Source organism: Cydia splendana, chromosome Z (assembly GCF_910591565.1).
Source record: "Cydia splendana chromosome Z, ilCydSple1.2, whole genome shotgun sequence".
NCBI classification, from domain to species: domain Eukaryota; kingdom Metazoa; phylum Arthropoda; class Insecta; order Lepidoptera; family Tortricidae; genus Cydia; species Cydia splendana.
This window is the reverse complement of record NC_085987.1, coordinates 16,818,816-16,837,986: the sequence shown is the minus strand read 5'-3', so window position 1 is coordinate 16,837,986 and position 19,171 is coordinate 16,818,816. Positions and strand designations below refer to the sequence as shown.

Below are 19,171 nucleotides of genomic sequence, written 5' to 3'. Positions count from 1 at the left end.
TCAAAACAGATGTTGTGGGTGCCACAAGCACATGACAATCAACGTCTGAAAATACGTATCAGTTGGTTCTAAGTTACTTGTCAATGTCTCAAATAAGAATTTAAATTCTAAATTGTTCTTCCTAAAAATATTCATGCGCTGCACTGCGCCCTCTAGGTTACTTTACTGTAACTTTACAAATCTACTGACATTAGACACTGACTTTAGGTATGTGAGTGTGCGTGAATGCAAGATATTGCAGTATTTTGCAGTTTTATTCTCTGATTATTTAGATTAGACACTGTAGAGTATAACATGTTTCGATTTCGACGTAATATTTTTTATTGTTTTCGCCAATATCAACACATCTTATGAAACTGTTTATATTTTGGGAGAAACGGTGAAAATCCACAATTCGTGCACACTGACGCCATCTTTTGGCTGATAATCGGCATCCCATCCCTAGACATCCACCTTAATACCCTATTGCCAGTTAACAGTATGGATTATGGTACGTGCTTTTAGAAGAAAGGAAGACCTTACACCATCGGTTCCGAAGTTTCCGAACCAAAGTGTTAATTACCCTTGTAGAGGTAAAACAGCTACAGTGTAAACTCTTTATAACGTCACTCGATTTAACGACAAACTCCTTAAATCATCGAAATTGCTTGACTTTGGTTGGTTTACCTTGTTTTCTATACAGTAATAAATTCTATATAGCGTCACGCTCACTCTATTTAACGACAACAATACTGCATAATACATCATTAAGAAGTACTTTCTAAGTAGCCGAAATAGATAAAACCTGCAGCTGTGTGCTGTTGTACGTTTATTGGTTGCTGTTTTGTTGTTTTATTATCTAGCACGTGTTTACTTCGACTGACGTACCGGAGATTCTAAGAAAATTATTCTTTTGTTTTTGTTTGATCAACTTGCACATGTTTACCTCGGTCACTAGACTTTTGACAAGATGTTACACGTTACACGTTATAGGCGTTGTTATTTGTATGAAATGAATGTTCTTGTGCAAAATGTGTCCTAAGTATATTATAAACAGATACATTAGAATAGTAAGATGACCTTTTTATTTCACTCCATTTAACAACCACTCTCTATAACGTCGTAAAATGCGCAGTCCCTTCAGTGCCGTTATATAGAGTTTACACTTTTATGCTGCTAACAGAATTGGTACCATAATGTATTTGTCAAATACAAATTTATTTATTTTATAAGAGTAAATTTTTATTTAAAAGAGTACATACAGTTGCTGTGTTTGAAACGACTAATTTTCAGATAAGTACGGGTAAAATCAGTCACTTTGTTACTTGTATGACCTATCTAGGTTACGGGAGTAACACAGTGAAAGTTAATGATTAAGATTAATTACGATTCATAAGAGCTTGTTGCTAGGCCTACATGAATAAAGTATATTTTGAGTTTGAGTTTAATGTTCACTGGCTTGATAGGTTACATTAATTACATTACCCAAATAAAGAGACACACGTGTGGTGAATAAACACAGCCTTAAAATGTATTTCTATCCTGCATACAGCATAGCACAGGTAATTAGTTACTCATGGTCGAACAAATTTATAGGTCTGCGTAAAATTAATTATTATTTTTTTATTGATGATAAACTAAAATACATTTTATAAATTACATAAAACTCGCCAAACTGTGAAGTTTGATGGCGAGGTACGCTCTTTTTTATGCAAATAACTTAACCTATTTGGGTCATACACGTTTTATAGTATGGTATAGTTACCTCGTTTCCTGAAGACATCGCAAGGTTAAGGGAATCTAAAGCTAATTTTTAAATTGCACCCTTACAGGCGGGTTGCATTTTTCGAGTACTTGAGACTCAAGTAATAAATAATAATAAAAAAAACTGACGTCCCCCTATCCACGTATAGTGCGCTTCGAGCAGCAGTGATATTGAATAATAACCGTATGCCGGTTGGTCTCCAGGTCCATTGCTCGCAGCGCGAGCTGCACAACTTACGGAACACGCTCGAGAAGCTGCACATGGAGAACCGGCGCATCATGGACCAGCAACATCGCAAGGACGTCGCCATCGAGGAGATTGTCAACAAGGTGCTCAAAGCAAAGCTAATTACAAGCTTTTATTTAACTTGCCCTGTTAGTTATTTTGTTAGTGTGGGTAATTTTAAAGGTGTAGCTAAATTTGACGCACTTATCGATTAAATCGGATGACAAGGCAATATTATGATGACATGAAGCTGATCTGATGATGGAGACAGAAGGTGGCCATGGGAACTCTGTAATAAAACAACGAAAACTAGTTGTGTTTGGGATTGTTAGAATTGTTTTGATGAGTATTAGTTGCCTGTGGAAAGAAAATTACAGTCAGCGATATAAGCTTGTACCAAAAATGAAATTTTTGCCAAAAACATATTTTCATTTTCAACCATTTCACATACTTTTCATTGGCCAAGAATACATAAAAGCAATATGTACAATTTGTACAGAATGTTTTAACGAAACCGATTGACAGCAAATCACAATTCAAAAGTAACTCTTAAAAGTAAGCTCTTAGAAAGCATCTTAAAAGCCTTGTGAGTTTACATATTTAATTACATAATATAAATTTTCAGACCAGATAAACCAAAATTATAAATTAAGTTAATGAATGTTAACTTCATCATTAACTAAAACTATATCATTCCAGATTAAAGAGGTTAAGGCGAAATTAAACGAATCAATGGACAAAACTAAAACTTCTGAACAACGTGCCAAGGAACTTGAAGCCATTTTGCAGGTAAGTTTATAATTGTATTACTATTAGAATAATTTTAATGTAATCTAAATTTCAAGTATGATTTTTTAAACTACTCGCACATGGCTTAGTTAGGCTTAATGAGCCTTGAAAAAAAAACTTGAAGTTTTAGATTTAAACTGACGGCCTCCTAGCCTAGTCGGTAGTGACCCTGCCTGCCTAGGAGGCCCCGGGTTCGAATCCTGGTCAGGGCATTTATTTGTGTTTATCACAAATATTTGTTCTTGAGTTATGGATGTTTTCTGTGTATATAAGTATTTATATATAATTATATATTATGTTTATCGTCGTCTAGTACCCACAACACAAGCCTTATTGAGCTTACCATGGCACTAGACTAGATTGATCTGTGTAAAATTGTCCTATAATTGTCATTGCTGACCCTATAACGCGGGGGTGGGCAGCTAGCTGAATCTATCGATCCATTGTGTAACATTGTTTAACTACCCACCCCGCTTTTCACGAATCAACTCTATTATTTAGTTTATCGCGAAAATATGTTACACTAACCAGTCAATTCAGACACTTTATGGAACATCCCACTTCTCTCGTAAGCTCAGTACTATTCCTAGATATGATTGACGTTATTCGGTTGTAGGAGGAAGAGCGCTACGCCAGTAACCTGACGTTGAACCAGCAGCGCGCGATGCACTGCTCTTTCGTCGAGCAGCAGAAACTCCTGGCGCTCAAAAATGAGGAAAGACTTTTCCATATGAACCTTAAAGGTATAGTTCCATTTGTTTACGTACATGAACCAAACCTACCGTCAGTGGGAGAACACCTAAGAACTATAACAGCCATTGAAAAACAGTATACATTTGGAATTTATTGTGAAATGCGTTTTCCAGTTTTTGTTACGCCTGTTAATCGTGGTTGGGCAGCATTCGTTGGGTATGGAGTCATAATTCAATACATACCTTGATGAAAGTTGCTTTCCCTGGCCTATTTGAGTGTCCCACTGCTGGGCAAAGGTCTCTCCCCTTGAATTCCATGACTCCCGATTCAGGCGCGGATCCACCGTTGTGGGCACGGTGGGCATGCCCACAACCCTAATAGGATGCCCTATTGATTTCCTGAGTAGAATTACGCCGATTTTTGTTTCGCAGACGCTTTGGCAGAGGAACATTTGGCAGAATTTCATTAGGTATAGGTAATTACGCAGAGTAGTCAGTTGATCGATACGCAGATTTACTTTTCGTACAATGATCGTTTGGTGAACGTCAAAATTGCCCGAGTAAATTAACCATTGGCCGAAACACGGTACCTAGGTACTTAGTGAAATAGAACTCTTAGCTGTCATAAGTATTTATATCAGCTGACAACTCAAATTAGTGATACAAAATAAACAGCAATTTTTTAAATTGTTACCTTATGGAGTCTTAAATTTAAACATTCAGAATTTTATGTACAATTGCTTAAAATAATTTCAGCTTTTAATTGACTGTCATAGGAGTTTTAGAGCGCAGGTCTATATGGATATTATGGATATGGAAAGGGCTCCATAGACCTTACGAAAAATCGCATGCCATTTTTGGTAAAATTCCGACTACACTTAAGTGTAGGGGCAAGTGCTCTACATGTGGACATTATCCAGATTTTGGCCTTATTTTGTTCATAAATCATAAACTATTGACAATGTCAAAAACTTATTTATTTCTTTTAAACAATTATTAAATAGTATATAATTGCAGACTAGTTTTATCACGTTAGCTAAATAGGAAACAGAGATATAAAAAAAATGTTAAAATTGATATTTTTGTATGATATTTGGCAGGGTTTGTACCGTATGGTCAATATTCTTGGTACAACTTTCCAGCAATTATTTTGGACTAGATATTGTCTCCAGGCCGGGTCTACAAAGACGTCGGAATCATCGTTAGTACGCAAAGCTTTAGACGAAGGCGAAATGCGAAAACTGTAGAAAACAACAATGAAACGTTGACGCTTATTTTGTGATTTTTTTACACACTTGTATCATTTACCGAATTCACAAAAAACATTTATATTACGAGGATAAAATTTAGTTATTAATATAATAACACTTTTATTATATACAATTACAAGTTATTAACATAATTTTTTTTCAGACCCAAAAAAATCTCTACATTTACCGGGTGTGGCCTGTAACACGAGCAAATAATTAAAACATAAATTGTACTCCTCAAACGGTGACACTTCTGTTCAACAACTTTTAAAATTTATGAAGTATTGACTCCCTATTTTTCATACAAAATAAATATTATCTTCAATGGACGCCATCGCCACGCCATATCATTGTGATTGACGTTGCTTGTCACGCCTTAAACATAACAAAATTCGCAATACATTGCGTCTTAGAATAAACTTTAAAGTGTATTAAAAATCAAACCAATAGTTATTTTTAAAAGTCGCTGAACAAATGTTGGTCAGTATGAGGAGTACAGCCTACAGTTAAATTTTTTGCTCACATTACAGGCCACACCCGGTATATATATGGTGAATAACTAATTGTTAGTAATATAAGAAAATGCATTTTTTTAAGTCCACGGTGGTAGCATATCGTTAGTAATTCTTTAAGAGCCAACGGGAGTGGTCATTTCCCCATACAAACGTACTCCACGTTTTCCTCCGTGGTTTTTGAAGCTAGAGCAATGATTTTTTCAACACAGATTAATATTGTCAATATCTGTGTCGGACCGTTTTGCTTTTTTTGATATTTTTGTTTTTTAAGGCGCTAGAGCCCTTCAAAAATGGCCAAAATGGCCTAATTGACTATGCCGCAATGAGAGGCGTGGCATTCAAAACTGATATCAATTAGCCAAAAAAGCAAAACGGTCCGACACAGATAATTTCATAATCATTTAGATTTCTAAATTTGGTTACGATTGGTTAAGTTTTGGAGGAGGAAACAGAGGAGTACGAAACCTCGATTTTTGAAATTTTTACGCAGCATTTTTCGCCTTGTCCTTATCGCACTACTTTTAGGTGCCGCTTCCGTTAGCGAGACGGGTATATTTACCTAAAATATTTAAAACTCAGCTCCTGTTTCGCCTTAAATACCGGTATTAGTGTCCACAGGTAAAACCGTCCACAGCACTTAAGTATACTTATATGTAGTGTGATCGAGTGCCACTTGACAAAAACTTTAAAAAAAGTTATAAAACGTTACTCGGCTGAAGGTTGCTTGATGAAAAGATTACTCTACCAAATGAAAAATACTCTAATAATTGGTCTGCTAATTTACACAGAAGCGAACTGAATGATATGTGAATCAAGAGTCTACCAAAAGTTAGTTGACCAAAACTTACATCTACGAATAATTGACTCTACGAAACCATTTTCGGCGAAACGTTGTAAGCAAATTGACAATCTGCTAAAAATTGGTCGGGGAATCATTAGGGTAGGTACTCCAGCTGAATACAGACAGAGCCCTAATTATTTGCAAGGATATGAGAAGAATACCAAGGTTACCAGTACAATTTGACACTGGGTTAACAGTTTAACGGGTTAACTCCGGGTTAGTGGGATGGTGCAAGTGGCGCTAAGTGTGTATACTCGTAGACTGAAATAAATCGCTTGTGATCCCTCTGCGAATTTATTGGTCGGGGAATCATCAGGTACCCCCTACTCGCACTTGGCCGATTTTGGAGTGGCTGTGACCACAACCTTTTTTGAGGGCTGGATCCGCGCCTGTCCCGATTTAGTGTTTCCTCCGGCCAGTTGTTTAGGAAGCTGTCCAGGTCATCCCGTCATCTTCGTCTGGGCCTGCCCCGTCCACGTCCCTCTACTCTACCGGCATCCACTTGGTGGCTAAGCTAGCCCACCTATCCGGATGTATGCGGTATACCGGCCCAGTCCCATTTGAGCCTAGCGGTTTTCTCGCCTACGTCAGTAATGCGGATTTCAGAGCGCGGCGTGGTGTTTCCTATGTGATCGGTTAATTAAATACCTATAATGCTGCGCTCCATAGCGCGTTGGCAAACCTTCAGTGTGGACTTTTATTGTTATATTCTGAAAGTTGCTTGGTATTTTTTTTACATGATGCCTAAACTGCTGTCTCTTAAGAACAGATGGTTGCGGGGGAAAATTTTATTTTAAAATTCTTTCTATATTGTTTCAGCTTCAAAAGCCATCGTCAGTAAATTGGAAAAGAAACGAGCCGATGTCCTCAGAAACCTCCAGAATGTGAAGGAGTCTCTTTACATTATCGTCAGTATCTTTTTGTAAGCTTGTGTTGATATGGGACCCGTTTGAACCCCTGTAAGATGTGAATATTGATACGATGATGTGGATTGTTTCAGTGTTACCAAGTGGAGACGATCGGCGCGCAAGTGTCGCACATGGAGGGCGCGCAGTCGGAGCGCGAAATGTCGGCCGAGTTATTGGCGCGCGAGAACAGGTCAGATAATAAATGGTTACTTTTGGTGTTGTGTAGCGCGTTAGATCTAATTTTGTGTTAATAGCCTTGAATTCTATCGAATTTGAAATTAGTTGTAACTTGCTTTTTTTTTTGCCCTGTCTTTGTGTTGTGTGCAGATAATCCACCGCGTTTCCAGACTTTTTTTGGTACTCACTCATTCATAAACTGACTAACTCGTATAAGGAAATTATAGCGAGCGAAACAGCTGAGAATGCTATGAAACCAAGTGTTAGATTGACACTTGAAATTTTGAATCAAGCTTTATTAAGCTTAATTATATAAACCGAGCAAAAATCGTCTTTCTCTGATGACACATTTCTAACTGGGTACCTACTTACAGAAAGTAATGATTGCATTTGTTTCAAGACTGTTGGAGGTGCGTGCGCGGCACGCGGCGCGGGCCGCGCTGTTGGAGCGGCACTCGGCCAAGTTGCAGGACGACATGCGCCGCCTCGCGCGGGATCTCGAACAGTTCGTCACCACCCACGTCGCGCTGGTCGGTATCATTATATAAATCTATCTGAGATATCGCAATCTGCTAATTCAAAATAAAATCCAGTAACGTGCGTTAAAATTATCAAATAATGATTATCAAAATTTTATTTTTGTCACTACCGTGAAATACAAATGTTTTAGTTACCTCATTCTTTCAGCTTATTTTCGTTGTGATTTCATGCCTGTTATGAAGTAACTGAATTTTTCTATAGGAAACTAGTTAAATGATATGTTTTTATATTTCAGCAAAGCCGTCTGCGCACATCATTGTTGAACGTAGAAGGCGGCGAGAAAGACTTGCGTGCGTCGCGCGGCGAGTGGCGTCGCGACCGCGTCGAAGAAGCGTTGACGCGGCTGCGAGTCGCGCACGCGTCTCGCGCACTCGCTAGCCTCGACGACCGCGCGTACAACGCCGACACGCAGCGGCTGCGGCTCGATGCGGTGAGCTCTCTTTGTTGTGGGCCTTGTTGGAGATGGGCGTGAAGCACGTCGAGAAGGTGCTGACGCGGCTCGACGCCGACCGCGACGACCGCGCGTGCAACGCAGATACGCGCGTCCATTCTCTTTGTGACTAATTGTTCTTTGTCGTGGGCCTTGGTGGGTGTATTGGCAGTGGCCATGTCGTGCGTCGATAAGGCGCTAACGCGGCTGCAAGTCGCGCACCACAGAACACCGCCTCTAGAAACCTAATATTGGCCATTTTGTTCCCGACGCAAATCACCAAACTGTGAGGTGCGGGAGGGGTGCTCACAGCGTTGCGATTGGTCGTTTCAAACATGGCGCGCTGACACGTGTAAGCGTAGGGATGGGACATGTTCATTACAGGTAGTGGGTACTGCTACCAGTGATACCGAAATTTATTGTGGTAAAATTGTTACTAATTTAGAATACTTAGAGTAAACTTACTTAATAATTATATTGATTAATTTAATATTTCATTATGTAATTTAACAATGTACCTGAAATGTTTACTTAACATATTAGAGCATTTCTGTTTAAAGTACCCAGAACATGAATTTTAAAGTTTAGAATTTTTATATTATTTCCACTCAGAATCGCAATCTCTTTCGATACGAGAAAAAAGTGTCGCCAAAATCTCATACAATTATTTTCTTTTCTCCGTTTTATTAAGGTCATAGAAGGTTGTATTGAAAACATATTCAAATGGACCAATAACATATGCCTATTACAAATCAACTCCGAGTTGTCTCGCACTTCTTTGAAGTTCATCATCAGGTCCATTTCGTGACATGAGACCTAACTGCTCACCTAGAGGATTCTAAAAAACCCATACAACATGTCTAAGACATACCAACACCGAGTTCCCTCGCACTTCTTTGAAGTTCATCATCAGGCCCATCTCGTGACATGAGATCTAACTGCTCACCTAGAGGATTCTAAAAAACCCATACAACATATGTCTATCACAAACCAACACCGAGATCCCTCGCACTTCTTTGGAGTTCATCATCAGGTCCATCTCGTGACACGAGACCTAACTGCTCACCTAGAGGATTCTAAAAAACCCATACAACATATGTCTATCACAAACCAACACCGAGATCCCTCGCACTTCTTTGGAGTTCATCATCAGGTCCATCTCGTGACATGCGGCCTAACTGCTCCGCCAGGCCAGCCTAGAGGATTCTAAAAAACTTACACAACATATTACCTATATATTATGTCTAAAATGGTACAATACGGTATGACGAAGCACGAAGTTTCCGCAACTGAAAAACCATCATCGTCACATCACTAGTCGAAAGGGAAAGGGATAGCGCATTGCATTTTCAAGTTGACGAAAAGGGACGGACATTCTTCGCCTCTGCTAACGACCAGTATAAAATGAACCCCGCGGACAAGATACATTATTCAATGAAATAATGAATTTGACTTTCCTGTGGGATGTTATTCCATCTGTTTCGTAAGTAGATGTCTTAGATGACTTGCCACACCATTTTACGCTGCAATATCCCATGATTTCCCAATGAATTCAATAGTTTACGATTTATTTTCTTAGACTCGTGCACACTGCTAACAGGTCGTAACCTTGGGCGCAACTGATCGGAGCGGCGCGCGAACAATCTTATATTTGACCTATACACCATACGGGCGGTGGCCGCGAGTCGTCCTATAAGCTCGGTCTATAGGGGTTGGTCTGTGTCGCGCACGCATCTCGCGCACTCGCTAGCCACTACCCTCGCACTTTCAACGCTGAGACGCAGCGGCTCCGGCTTGATGCGATGTGTTTTCTACGAAACTTGTATGATGAATGAAAATATGAACTTTATATTTTATTATGACGAACTGGAAAGTTAGCAAGAAAGATCTAAGCGGCAAAACTTGACTTGATTTGATGCCATGGGAGCGCTTGCAGATATTCCTTATAAAATACATATGTATATTTGACATGTCTTTTATGGAAAATTACAGTGTAAGCAAGAAAGTTGCGCGTTGGAAAAAGCGCTATTTTGTAGTTTTGTGAGTACGGCATTGCCGAGTGGTGACCATTTCAGCCTCACATCTTTATCTGCTTGTTTTGTATACTTCCTCTTTTATATATTTGATATATATTTTTGTAACCTAATGATGTGTTGCCAGAATAAATATTATTCTGTTCTAGTTATTGTCTCTGATCTGAGATTCACACACGTATGATGTAAGACGCACATGTAAACGCATTCTTTTTTGTGTCAGGCGATGAACGAACGCTTGGTGGAAATCATGGCGCGTCGCGACATGTTCAGCGTGCAGGTGCGCGCGCTCACGGAGGACTGCGGCAAGCTGCGCGGCGAGATAAAAGAGCGAGAGAACCGCATAGACCAGCTCAAGAAGAGGTGAGACAGTAGCTAGTTGTAGACAAGTGTGACGGGCGGCGAGTGTCCGTGGTGGAGACACGTCGCGACATGTTCAGCGTGCAGGCGCGCTCACGGAGGACTGCGGGGGAGAGCCGCATAGACCAGCTCAAGAAGAGGTGAGACAGTAGCTAGTTGTAGACAAGTGTGACGGGCGGCGAGTGTCCGTGGTGGAGACACGTCGCGACATGTTCAGCGTGCAGGCGCGCTCACGGAGGACTGCGGGGGAGAGCCGCATAGACCAGCTCAAGAAGAGGTGAGACAGTAGCTAGTTGTAGACAAGTGTGACGGGCGGCGAGTGTCCGTGGTGGAGACACGTCGCGACATGTTCAGCGTGCAGGCGCGCTCACGGAGGACTGCGGGGGAGAACCGCATAGACCAGCTCAAGAAGAGGTGAGACAGTAGCTAGTTGTAGACAAGTGTGACGGGCGGCGAATGTCCGTGGTGGAGACACGTCGCGACATGTTCAGCGTGCAGGCGCACTCACGGAGGACTGCGGGGGAGAGCCGCATAGACCAGCTCAAGAAGAGGTGAGGCAGTTGCTAGCAGTGGCGTAGCTAGGGGGGGGCGGCCCGCCCCGGGTGTCACCCATTTAGGGGTGACACCCGACCGTGAACATCTATAAAAAATCGTAAAACTGTGGCAGACAGAGTGTAACAACATGCCCACGAGGAACCCGAGAGATTTTGACAGTATATTCCTGATCATATTGAAATACTAAAGTGTCCTATAAACTGTTTTGGAATTCGCCTACTTTCAGAGTTCAGTATCACCAGCCAGCTAAAAAAAAAACCTCTTTTTCATCTCTCCTGTTTCTGAAAGTTCACCTTTCATAGGCTGATAACCGGGTGGAAAATTGCATTTCCCACCCTAGGGTGGAAAGTATTTTTTTTTTAATAATTTACTTCGAGCAACGGCTAACAGCCATATATGCCATATAATTCAGTTAAAAGCTCTTTTATTAGCTTCCGCATGACTGAAATTGGCGCCGTTTACATTGTAATCGGAAAAAAAAAATTTGTTCTAAAGAAATATACTTACCAATAATTAACCTACATTTCTCGTGTTTGACTTTCCTCATAGTCGAAATGAAAAGTAGAGTGTTTAACTCTGGTAAAAGTAACCATCTCACCCTCGAACTATAAGCGCTCTCTCTTCGTTCGAGCGCCAAAATATCTCGGGTGAAATGGTTCACTTTCCACCCTTGGTTAACAATCTACTATTTATTGTTACTTAGTGCAAAATGTTTTTTTGATGACGATGTTGCTACTGTGGGACCTAGTCCAAATATCCTTATTGATAGAATGTAAAAAAGTGACAAGTATACAAACTAGGTTTTACAAAAAAGGTTAAAATTCTTTTTGAGTGATAGTTTTACAAATAGCATTTATATTTTATCTACAAATACGTACAAAAAACCGAAAAAAGAAATATGTTTTCGCGAAATTGACGTAAACTTTTTAGGGTTCCGTAGCCAAATAGCAAAAAACGGAACCCTTATAGATTCGTCATGTCTGTCTGTCCGTCCGTATGTCACAGCCACTTTTTTCCAAAACTATAAGAACTATACTGTTGAAACTTGTTAAGTAGATATACTCTGTGAACCGCATTAAGATTTTCACACAAAAATAGAAAAGAAAAACAATAATTTTGGGGGTTCCCCATACTTAGAACTGAAACTCAAAATTTTTGTTTCCATCAAACCCATACGTGTGGGGTATCTATGGATAGGTCTTCAAAAATGATATTGAGGTTTCTAATATCATTTTTTCTAAACTGAATAGTTTGCGCGAGAGACACTTCCAAAGTGGTAAAATGTGTCCCCCCCCCCCTGTAACTTCTAAAATAAGAGAATGATAAAACTAAAAAAAATATATGATGTACTATCATGCAAACTTCCACCGAAAATTGGTTTGAACGAGATCTAGGAAGTAGTTTTTTTAAGACGTCATAAATCGTAAACCGCAATTTTATTATGTTACTTGCTGCCACGGAACCCTTCATGGGCGAGTCCGACTCGCACTTGGCCACTTTTTTCTTATTTTATCTTTCTTTTGGCCTCGGAAATGCGTGGTTAAAATCTCTCGGGCTCCTCATGGGCACCTGGTATGCAACAATAATATGTTGGCGCCTCGTATGTTTTTTTTTTAATTCAGGACCAAATGCTTTTTTCTTAAATTATGTGATTATTTCTGTAATTGACAAAAAAAAGTTAAAATAATTTTTTCGTGACCGTTTTAAAAATTATAGCATTTACATTTTATGTAGGTACTATACGTACAAACAATCGAAAAACAATTTTTTTTGGCGAAATTGACGTAAACTCTTTTAGTATTTTTTCCTTATTGGTGCCTCAGAAATGCGTGGTTAAAATCTCTCGGGTTCCTCGTGGGCACCTGGTATGTAACTAGGGCATGCAGTACCGGTCCCGGTACCAAGAATTTCATTTCCCGGGATTCCCGGTTCTTCCCGGTTTTCAAGGCATCTTTTGATTACTATTAAGAAATTGTTTGTGTTAGCGTACAATCTTTATGAATGACTTATTTTATTATAAATAAACACTTAACCCTTAAATGCATGGTGTACGATGCAGCGTACGTTACAAAAATATCTAATTTTATACATAATTAGATAAAATCTATTTATTTAAATAGTAAAACCAATCCGTTTTCCGATTTTTTACTTAAATTAACGCATAATTTTAATTTATAAAAATTACATTCGTTTTAAGACGAAATGTCGGAAAATTTTAAAATATCCAAAGTTTGATGATTTTTAGTAGGTATGTGATTTAGGACGTTTTTTTTGGGATTTAAAAAACTTTATCATAGGTGTATCAAAAATAGTGTATCTTTCTGATGGTAGTAAGATTTTTCATATATCTCTTCCTGATGCAACTTCTAACACTGATTTCGCAGATTTCGCAGTGAAAATCGATGTTATAATTTTACCATTTTTCCCATAATCAGCAAACAATTACGTAACACATATATTAATTTCGGGCAAAAAGAAAAAATCATGCATTTAAGGGTTAATTGGCGTTCCAACCTATTTTACGAAATTAACAATAAAATTAACCGGCACACTTCCTCCGCCTGGGCCGAGCCACACGGCCGTAGCGTAGTCGATGCACTCAGCACTATGACGGCACGGCCTGCCTGCACGAATGCCTACTTTACTAGGTTATTTTGTCGGGTTATTTGGGTCCCCCGTTTCATAGCACCATTATTAAATGTTATATAATGTCCCGAGCGAAAGTACTAAAACATTACTACTATTGAAATGGGAATAAATAGTCATATGATGAGAACCGGGAAGTACCGGTACCGGGTCCTCAGTACCGGTTCTTTTGACACTATAAAATTCCCGGGAATTCCCGGGAATATAAGAACCGGGAATTCCCGGGAGCATGCCCTATATGTAACAATATTATGTGGGCGCCTCGTAGGTTTTTTTATTCAGAAAGGTTTTTTTTATTATGTCAACTATGTGATTATAATTGTTTTATTATTTTTAATGTAATTTAATTTTAATTTAATTTATTGATTTTACAATTTATGTACTCAACTAACATATTTTAAGCACCGTGTATACTAACAGAATATGGGTCGACAGACCTGAAATAAAGATTTTCAATTTCTATTATTTCTGTAATTGAGAAACTATGTCACTGTTTCTAATTGGATAACTCTGGACCACTCTGGACTATTTTAAATTCATTGTGAAATGGGATTTTACAGTATCTCTTCCAAATCTCGCCCTTGGCAAAAAAGTTTTTAATTCTTTTTAACATAAATTATTTGTACCTATATCTTTCACGGGACACTGATGACTCGGACCTTTGGGACTATTGAGAGTTCATGGAATCTAAAATGAAAGCGAGAGTAAAATTGTGAGCTATGGAATATTAAACATAAATTACTATTTTTTTTTTAATAATTATATTTTAAAATTTTGATTGAATTTTGGGGTGACACCCACAATTTCCGCCCCGGGTGCCACCCATGCTAGCTACGCCACCGGTTGCTAGTTATAGATTAGTGTGACGGGCGGCGAGTGTCCGTGGTGGAGACACGTCGCGACATGTTCAGCGTGCAGGCGCGCTCACGGAGGACTGCGGGGGAGAGCCGCATAAACCAGTTCAAGAAGAGGTGAGGCAGTTGCTAGTTATAGACAAGTGTGAAGTGAGCGGGTGTCCGTGGTGGAGATATATTGCTATAACTTCTAACGCTGAGTAGCCTATTGCATATAATCTATAATATTGAAACTGATACCCCCTTGGGTAATTGTCTCCTGATTAGTTCTCGTTTATTTACAGATACGACATTTTTATTGCTTCACTGGGCAAGGATGACTCCGGGCAACAGTTGTCTGTGACCTTCTTCAAAATTAAGGTAAGCAGTAAAGTAACAAAGTATTTTATAGTTGTGTATTAACTATTCATGTGACAAGTTGTATTCGTATGTGCAACAGACTACTATTACTTTGCATCACGTGCTTTCGAATCCCTCGTTACGATCAAGATACCCATTTAGGCCCTGCCTCTAAACGCATGTAGCAAATGTATGAACATGCACTAAACACTAATCAATGTGTAAACAGGTCCTTAGAATGTGTTCCTTGAGTTATTCCTGTCTCGCTCAGTTCGCAGCGGAGCGAGCGGAGCTGCGCGAGCGCGGAGCGGCGCTGGACGCGGACATCGGGCGGCAGGAGCGCGACATCTCCGCGCTGGAGGCCACGCTGCGCGTCGTGCACGCCGCGCACACGCACTTCCTGCACCGCATCTCGCCGCTCGCGCACGACAGTCAGTTACTCACTCCTGTCGCACTTACTGTCGTGATGGCAAAGTGTGACAACGTCTTCATAGAAAATATAACGTTTATACTCGCCACAAATTATCGCCTTATACAGGGTGTTTGGTACATCGTTTGCCAAATTAAAACGGCAGATAGGTTGAGTCATATGCTATCTTCTCGTGCCTAGAAAAAAAAAATTAGCCATGGTTTTTTTTACTACTACGCAAGTAAAAATTTGAAATTTACGAAAAACTGGCATAGAACTGAAAAAAAAGTGCGCATTATTAAAAATTTCTAGGCCTGAGAAGATAGCAAATGACTCAACCTATCTGCCATTTTAATTTGGCAAACGATGTACCAAACACCCTGTATATGAGAAGTTCTACGTGCCATCTGTGGTACCTGGCTCAATAACTTTTATAGTATGAGTTACGGTTATGCGTCTTTCCTGTGGACGTCATAACATAAACCGCCTATAAATCCTAATTTTCGTACTTTATCCTTATAGGCTGTTTTGCCGAATGTCTTTGCTACGGATTCTACATTGCCTATGAACTTTTGTCTCTCTTTCTTTACCATACCATACCCCTAGAAAATTTAATAGAAAATATTTAATATAAGGTACCTAAAGTTATATCTGTTACACAGCACCCGAAATCCAGGAGCTGGAGGAGCTCACGAAGAAGTACTACGAGGTGCGCGACGAGCTGAAAGACTTGTACAACGCGACCGCGGCCACGGAGCTGCGCGTGCAGGACGCGAGCGCGCGCGCCACCGCGCTGCACGACAAGTGCAAGCAGCTGGAGCAACGGCAGTGAGTCACTCACTACACAGACACCGCATTATAAAGCTTCTCAAAGTAACGTGGCAAAAATTACATTATTGGTGTACAAAAACTTGTAAGCTTTTATCGCTGACTGTACTTTTCTTTCAACAGGCAACTAATAGTCATCGAGATAATTCTTCAAACCCCAAACACAATTACTTTGCGTTGTTTTATCACAGAGTATCCATGGTTATTGGTTACCTGCTGTCTCCGTCATCAGATCAGCTCCCTTTCATCATAATGTCATCCAATTTACATATGTATGCAAAAGTTCATCTCAATCGCAAATCGGGAAGTGGGTCAAATTTGCTTCCAAGATTTGACCCACACTAACTAACATATCTACATAACATACTAACAGGGCAAGTTCAATAAAAGCTTGTAAAAAGAAAACGATGTCAACACACATAGGTACAATTTTACTCGTAAAATGCTACGATTTGAGTTCAGCAGCATAACTAAGTTGTATTCTACACCCTTTTATTATTTTACACTATCCTAATAGTAGACAAAAAAATCGCAGAGAAACGAAACGCACATAGCGTCTCGGTCGCCATAATATGGAAGAGTTATAGAGAGACATTGACTTTTCATTTCGTTTTCCGCAAACGATTATCATGGCTAGGCTCCCAGGTACATCCCTAAAGTTTTAGTTTTGCGAATTTTTTTGATTTACACGAGTACTGATCGTAAATGTGTCCGAAACGCGTTTCGGGGTTGGTTCCATAGTAAAAGTTGCTCAGTATAATCCCAAAACCTCCCTGGCAACGGGAATACAGTTTTTTAGTCACCCTGTATAAACGTAGGTAGTCTTTATTAATATGTAAAATAATAATGTTCATTAGGGCCGACTGTGAGAATGAATTGGACAACTTAAGGGATAGAATCTCTAAGCATGAAGGCCGTCTCCAGAACGCCCTGGATGTAGTCAAGAATAACGCTAAACGCGCGAAGAAGATCTTTGACAACGTCGACGACTGGCGCATATTCCAAGTGGGTTTTAATCTTACACTACCCATATAACCATTCCAGTCGCAGAATCACAAAGTGGTAACTAAATGTCAGATGTGTCGTAACAGAGTCCACACAATGTGTCTAGAATTGTTTCGAAACAAAGTGTCGTCGCCGTGTCTACACTTTTCCGTAACAAGGTGTCGACACATTTGTGTGCACTTTGCGTGCGGTTTGCGACTAAATCTGACAGCAAATTTGTGACAGCAAATGTCAATATAAAATACCTCTTGAAAACCAAGGTTTGTCAAACTACTATTAGTGTCTCGTGTGCTCGTAATTCTAGTAAGTCATCATGGCAATGCAAATGATAATAATCGACCGAAACCATATAAACACCCAACACCCGTCAACCTTTTACAGAAAAGTTTTTAAAGAAATGTAATAAGCTACTTAGGTCAGGCAACGAATGCTCCAAAAGTTGTAGAGGGAAATGCTCGGAACACAATTTTTGACTCCGTAACTCGGTTTGACAAGTTAGGAGGTGAACATATCAAAAGTCCCCGGCCGTAGCCCTTGAGCGGGGGGGAGAGAGGGGGCTTTGAAGGTCCCATTTTCCGGTTTTTCGATTATATCTCGGAAACTATGCATCTCAGCGACATGGCCACTTATACAAAATGAAAGTTAATTTAATTTGTATTTAATTTGTTACAAGTTTATTCAGTCAATTTTTTCAATATGTTGAATAGTTTTTGAGATATCCGCTCTTGAAAGTTTATTAAGGGCTCTCAATTTTATCTTGATATATCTATATCAGTGAAGGTGCTAGGCCGTGTTTGGTATCGTTTTCGTATAAATCTGGGGTGCTGAATCCATTTAAGGTATCACATTGACACCATTCCACAAAATAAAAATAAATCTTTTTATGGTTCCGTACCTCAAAAGGAAAAAACGGAACCCTTATAGGATCACTCGTGCGTCTGTATGTATGTCCGTCTGAATACACAAAATAGTTCTTTACCTATAGATGATAGGAAAACCTATTAGAAATGTGCAGTCAAGCGCGAGTCGGACTTAATGTACGGAACCCTTAATACGCGAGTCCGACTCGCACTTGGCCGGTTTTTTTGAAACTCCTTCAGCGGTTAAGCGTCAAGCGCTTATTATATTTTGTCATAAAAGTCGTCATGAATATCGTTTTATAGGTTTTAGGAAGTGCCGATTTCGAAAATGATGACCAGTTTGGAATCCAAGATAACTGCCGTGCACTTTGTCATAAAAGTCGTCATGGATATCGTTTTATAGGTTTAAGGGAGTGCAGAATTCGAAAATGATGACCATTTTGGATTCCAAGATGTCTGCCGTGCACTTTGTCATATGACCCGTCATGGATGTTGATTTATAGGTGTTAGGAAGAGTAGAATTCGAAAATGATGACCATGACCAACGTGCACGGCAAACATCTTAGATTCTAAAACGGTCATAATTTTCGAATTCTCCACTCCCTAATACCTATAAATCGAGATCCATGACGACTTTTATGACAAAGTGTACGGTAGACATCTTGGTTTCCAAAATGGTCATCATTTTCGAATTCTGCACACCCTAAAACCTATACATATAGTAGTTCGCCCCGAACTGTGAACTCGCGGTTCGCCAAACAGATCAATTGAATGCAGTGCTACTTAGTCTGAGATGGGCATTTCGTAATTGATTCCTGATTCCACGATTACTTGAAATTACTTTGTAATCTGATTACCGATTCCTAGATTACTTTGTAATCTAACAATACCGAATTACTAAGTACAATTCCATTTGAGGAATCAGGAATCAATTTTTCGAATACTACAATTACAAGCTACTCGTCTTATCTGCCCACGGCACAATACAACTGCATTTCGTGGTAGTTTTAGATATTCTGCCACGAAATGCTGGAACAACATACCGCCGCCCATAAGAAACTCTCACTCTATTTTATCTTTCAAAGTAAAATACAAAAAATATATTTTGAATTTGCAGAAATCTGCTCAAAGTTAGATCACGCGTAAGTGCCAAGTTTATTATTTTCAGTGA

General features: G+C 39.6%; 1 protein-coding gene across 2 annotated transcripts in view; it reads left to right on the top strand.

The window, feature by feature from the left end:
- Positions 1-19,171, top strand: part of LOC134804736 (coiled-coil domain-containing protein 39-like) — a 38,171-nt gene that overhangs the window by 11,532 nt on the left and 7,468 nt on the right. The window contains exons 8-19 of one of the 2 annotated variants that reach the window (XM_063777937.1): positions 1,948-2,073; positions 2,669-2,758; positions 3,375-3,501; positions 6,876-6,964; positions 7,057-7,154; positions 7,542-7,671; positions 7,917-8,111; positions 10,368-10,507; positions 14,844-14,919; positions 15,170-15,329; positions 15,970-16,135; positions 16,993-17,144. In XM_063777937.1, coding sequence (XP_063634007.1) covers positions 1,948-2,073; positions 2,669-2,758; positions 3,375-3,501; positions 6,876-6,964; positions 7,057-7,154; positions 7,542-7,671; positions 7,917-8,111; positions 10,368-10,507; positions 14,844-14,919; positions 15,170-15,329; positions 15,970-16,135; positions 16,993-17,144 — 1,549 coding nt within the window. The remainder of the gene's footprint in view (positions 1-1,947; positions 2,074-2,668; positions 2,759-3,374; positions 3,502-6,875; positions 6,965-7,056; positions 7,155-7,541; positions 7,672-7,916; positions 8,112-10,367; positions 10,508-14,843; positions 14,920-15,169; positions 15,330-15,969; positions 16,136-16,992; positions 17,145-19,171) is intronic. The other variant, XM_063777938.1, reaches the window with a different exon arrangement.